General features: G+C 40.2%; 1 protein-coding gene across 1 annotated transcript; it reads right to left on the reverse strand.

Annotated features, from left to right (window-relative positions):
* Positions 1 to 1,926: 1,926 nt before the first annotated feature.
* On the reverse strand, positions 1,927 to 3,694 carry LOC149108339 (uncharacterized). The gene has a single exon (XM_089296235.1). The coding sequence runs from the start codon at positions 3,488 to 3,490 to the stop codon at positions 2,324 to 2,326; it is 1,167 nt and encodes a 388-aa protein (XP_089152361.1). The 5' UTR covers positions 3,491 to 3,694; the 3' UTR covers positions 1,927 to 2,323.
* Positions 3,695 to 4,709: the final 1,015 nt, after the last annotated feature.

Below are 4,709 nucleotides of genomic sequence, written 5' to 3' on the forward strand. Positions count from 1 at the left end.
ATTTCAGGGTTATTATTTGTTGGTGTTTTTGTTCTTTAGAAACCTGTGTTTTAGGTTTTCTTCATAGTTATTTCCTACATCAGAAATGTGACTTAAAATATCGTGACATAGTCTTAAATAATATGCACAGGCATATTAAACGTCACGACAGTTATATTGGTGTCCCCCCCAAAAAAATGAAACGGCGGCCTTGTTGGTGTCCCAAACCAGTCCTGTGGGAGTTCAACTCTTTTCCTTTTGTTCCGATAAATTTTCATGGTTGCTGTTCCGATGTGAGTGACAACGATCTATCTCCACTGAGACAGCGTCCTCACTACGCCAGAGGAATTTGAAAACGCGGCTTTATTTCTACGGTTAGACCTACCGTCCACACTAATCCGGCACGAAAACGCGGAGCTTTTCGAAAACGCTCTTCAAACCGGAGGAATTTAAAAACGGCGGCTTTATTTCTACGGTTAGGCCTACCGTCCACACTAATCCGTCAATAAAGCTTTCTGTTTTCGTATGGACGGAAAACATTTTGAAAAACGGAGCTTTTCGAAAACGATGACGTCACGATAATCATGTGATTTGCCTGACCGAGCTTTTCTCGATGACAAGTGATTGTTACGTTTTCAAATTCCTCCAGCGTAGCGTGGACGGAAAACATTTGGTGCGTTTTCAGAGTGAAACCACCGTTTTCAAATTCCTCCGGCGCAGTGTAGAGGTGCCTTATAGAAGAATTAATGAAACGATCAGATTTTTTGTTTGACAGTTTGCGTCAATTTTCTTACCTGGTCACCTAACGCGTAAACAGCCCAAATAGACCTTTCATACACATGCATTTTAAGATAGGTTTTACCCAAACCCCGATTAAAGGGTTGAAAGCTAAAGGAAGCACGATTTCCGTTTTAATATCGTTCAAGCCAATGTTGAGTGTTACAAAGCGTGACGCAAGTCACCATATTTAACAAAATTTGTCATTTTGAAGGGCCAAGTTTACATTTTTCACTCCCCTTAAACTTTGAAGACCTATAAACTAAAAAAGAACGAAGCTTTCAAATCTTCGTTCTACAACTGAAAGGGCTGTTTCTGTTTCCTGTGTTTTTGCTAACTCCGACTCCAAACTCATAAACTGAGAAAAGCGTGAAAGAATTGGTGGCACACCTTTTGAATGTTCAACACAATGAAATATTGAATTTGCTTATGAAGTGTGGAAAACGAAAAACTGTTAATACTGATATTAGCTAGGTAACTATATTTACTAAAACTAGATAACGTCTGCGTGAAATTGAGTGCTAATGAAAGGAATAGTGTGTAGAAAGGAGAACTGAATACAATAAAAACGTAGGCAATCTCTCGCTTGAACAGGTCATGGAGGAAGCCCAGTGAAAGATTGAGAATATTATTTAAAATTGTTCAACTAAAAGGGGCCCTAGAGATATTAAAATATAGTTGAAGTTTGGGTCAAGGTCCAGTGTTCACGACTACGTTTTGCCAACTCTAGAAGCCCTTCGACCTCATCAACTAGTTTTACAATTGATGCCAAAAAAAAAAAAAAGCGGTTTGCAGAGCACTATTGGAGAGGATTCTTGACTTGATGCCACCATGGCTACTTCGACTGAATAACCATATCTCCCCCTTCCCCCCTCCGCCCCCTCAAAAGGGTTATCTTTTCTACCTTGCTATCGTTATCAACTTTGATTCGCGGTATCGACAACTATGTGGGTCAGAAAATGATTTTCAACCACCGTGGTGATCTTTCAGTGTAGAGCTATTTCACTCAGTTCCTAGCTGAAGACGACGGCTAAACAAATGTATAGCACATGCGCAAGAACGCCCGGCAGTATCACCGGTTCCATAACTCTTTTTTTCGCCGACCTTCTTCTTACCTTGAGCATCGTGAAGGGGACATGAGAAGAATAAGACGAATTGTAAGACAGCGCCTTTCTTTTCAACGTTTTTTATTTTCGTATTATAAGAACTACCTATCCAAAATTTTACATAAATGATTCGATATCTTACAGATTCACTGACTGACATTCCAGCATACCTATCCTATTTAAAGCTAGTAGTTCAATGTTCAATATCAGCGTTCACTACATAGCCAAACACTTTGTTATCAGCGTTCACAAACAATACAAGAATACAATGCAAACTTATTTAACTTCGCTGTTTAGGTATGGAGATAAAAGCGACAATTTCGAATAAAAGATTATTACATCAATTGTATCCTTTCCCCTTGAGACTAACATGACGAACATTTTCTTCAAGTAAAGTGAGACGGCGGGGAATGGGGAAATATAACAAAGCATTATTAATACAAGCTTCTTTGCTAATTCAATTAGTTGCTAAGATTGTGAAAAAGAGTTTGCACTTCTTCTGGTGTTTTGGCAAAAATTGACAAGTCGGACTCACAACCTTTGTCGGCATCGGCAACAGAAAGAACAATTATGATGCCCTCGCTTTTCTTGTTGATGGCATTTGCCTTCGCAACTAGCCTTCTAGCTGAAATGTTGTGCTTGTTGTAGCAAAAAATCGCTGAATGCTTCAAGCCGAAATCTAAAGCCATATAACGAGCGAGAAGCAGATGAGTCGTGTCGTCACCAATTCGCGGGTTCATGTCCACTAGGTACTTTGCATGGTCTGTGATTACAACCTCGAACGTAACCAGGCCAAAGTAACCGCGCTTTTGGAGGTAGTTTTTAATCGGTTTAGTGAAATCTTCTAGCACGAGCTTCTCGTAGTAGTCTTGCTTGTCCCAATCCACTAATCCATCGGTCCATTTAAATCCGCTGAATCCCCCAGATGTCGTTCCCACCCAGAACAATTCGCCTGATTTGTGCAGGTAGAATTGAAAGCTGGGCACTTCTTTGACCTGAGGAAAAAATTCTTGGAACACAATTTTCCCAGTCCAGCCGCACACCTCTCTAATGTGTCTCAGTGTGGCGGACAGCTCGATTTCGTTCTTTACCAGTCTGTTTCCCCGGCCTCCGCTGCTCATGTCAATTTTCACCATACATGGGTAGGAAATATCACTCTCCTGCATATGTCTTGGAGAAGGTGCCTTGATGTCGAGTATGGAGCTCTTGAGATGCAGCTCGTACAAGATGTCTGGGTGGACGAAGTGCTTGTCCTCGGGAATGCTTTGAAGCGCTGCTCTGGTCACGATCGGAAGATCGTCTTGTAGGCCCTCGTCTGGCGACTTGACCTCAGCGGAAGGGAAAGCCGGAAGCCACTGTTTCCAATGCTGCTTCAGGAACGATTCTGGTTTACGCTCCATTAGAACGGGGATTTCATCGCCAGCTGCGGGCAAATGATAAAATGGCGACATGAGTCTTCGGAAAGATGACGGGGTCGCCGGGTAGTCATATATTCGGTACTTCTTATCGTTGAAGAATCTGTATCCTTTTAAACACGAGGAAGGTTTCTGTGGAAGAAAATACGCCTCCTTCAGGTCTTTTTGGATCAGACTTCCAATGGTGATAGCGTTGATCGAAGAAGCCATCATGAACGATACTCGGCTGATGTTCAACGTAGAATGAATAAAAGCAACTCACGCCTGATGTCTTCAAGCAATACAGAAATGAAAGCATGTAGAGAGCGAGAGTATATTGCTCGCCAAATGACGTGTAATTCCATACTTAATTATAAGCACGATAATTACAATTTTCCAAGTCTTTTTCTATTCATGATTGCCTTTTGGGTATGAAAAATCGTAGTAAAGAAATTGTATGCATAATTAATTGGAAGATACTGTACCTGTATTGAAATACATCATTAAGATGGACAACTTCGTCTGTGTGTAAGTTAGTCACGTCAATAACTGGATGATTTCGAAGCTGAAATAGAATGTAACTTTTGGTAAAGTTTCTCTCAGTAAGAGATCGAATACAAGTTTGTTTCAGTCGCTCAAAGATGGTGCAAAACATAAATCAGTTGATGGTACAAATTACATAGTGATTGCATGAATTTAGAATCACTTCTTTGAGAAGTGAAATTTCGCCAGGCGAAGAACAAGGGCAATACACTCTCTCTTGTTTATGAGAACATCGAGGAATTTGAATATTTTAAGAATAAACCCTGGGCTAAGATTTTGAAAAGAATATAATTTTGTGCGTAGAACCTATGTAAATGCAATACGATTATATGCTTTTAACTAAACCGTATAAAATTCTTCCTTTCTCTTAACGCACAAAACCTGCCAAAAAACAACAAAAACAGTACAAGCTGCAATGTTCAATGCTCATAACATTTCTGTAACTGAGACGTTATGTGCGTCATCAGGCTTTCACGCCTGCAGGCTGGCTTTAAAATTACTTTCGAAAACAGAAATGTCACACGCTATATTCTAAGAATATTCACAAGAATATATTCAGTCTCGCCCGGAAAAACAATATTCTTATAAAATAATATTGTTACTCTTATAGAGAGTGTATGGGCGCTGTGACGTCGGCCTATGAAAAAGTTCTCAAAGAATCGAAATGTTGGCTAAAACGGATATTTAAATGTTTCTATGTTGTGTGTGTGTGTTCGCATATTGTTGTTGTTGTTATTATTACTATTATTCGTAGATTGTTTTCTTTACACTTTTCTTTTAAGTAGAATGCCCGAAGGTCCCGTTAGGGGAGGTGATGGTTGTCCCTGTATGAATTGTAAAGCTGGTTGTGTCTCAGTTTTGGAGTACAGTCGAACCCCTATTAAACGGCCACCTATTAAACGGCCACCCC

The sequence above is a fragment of the Orbicella faveolata genome, unplaced genomic scaffold, assembly GCF_042242905.1.
Source record: "Orbicella faveolata isolate gen_17 unplaced genomic scaffold, um_ofav_v1 contig_26, whole genome shotgun sequence".
NCBI lineage: Eukaryota > Metazoa > Cnidaria > Anthozoa > Scleractinia > Merulinidae > Orbicella > Orbicella faveolata.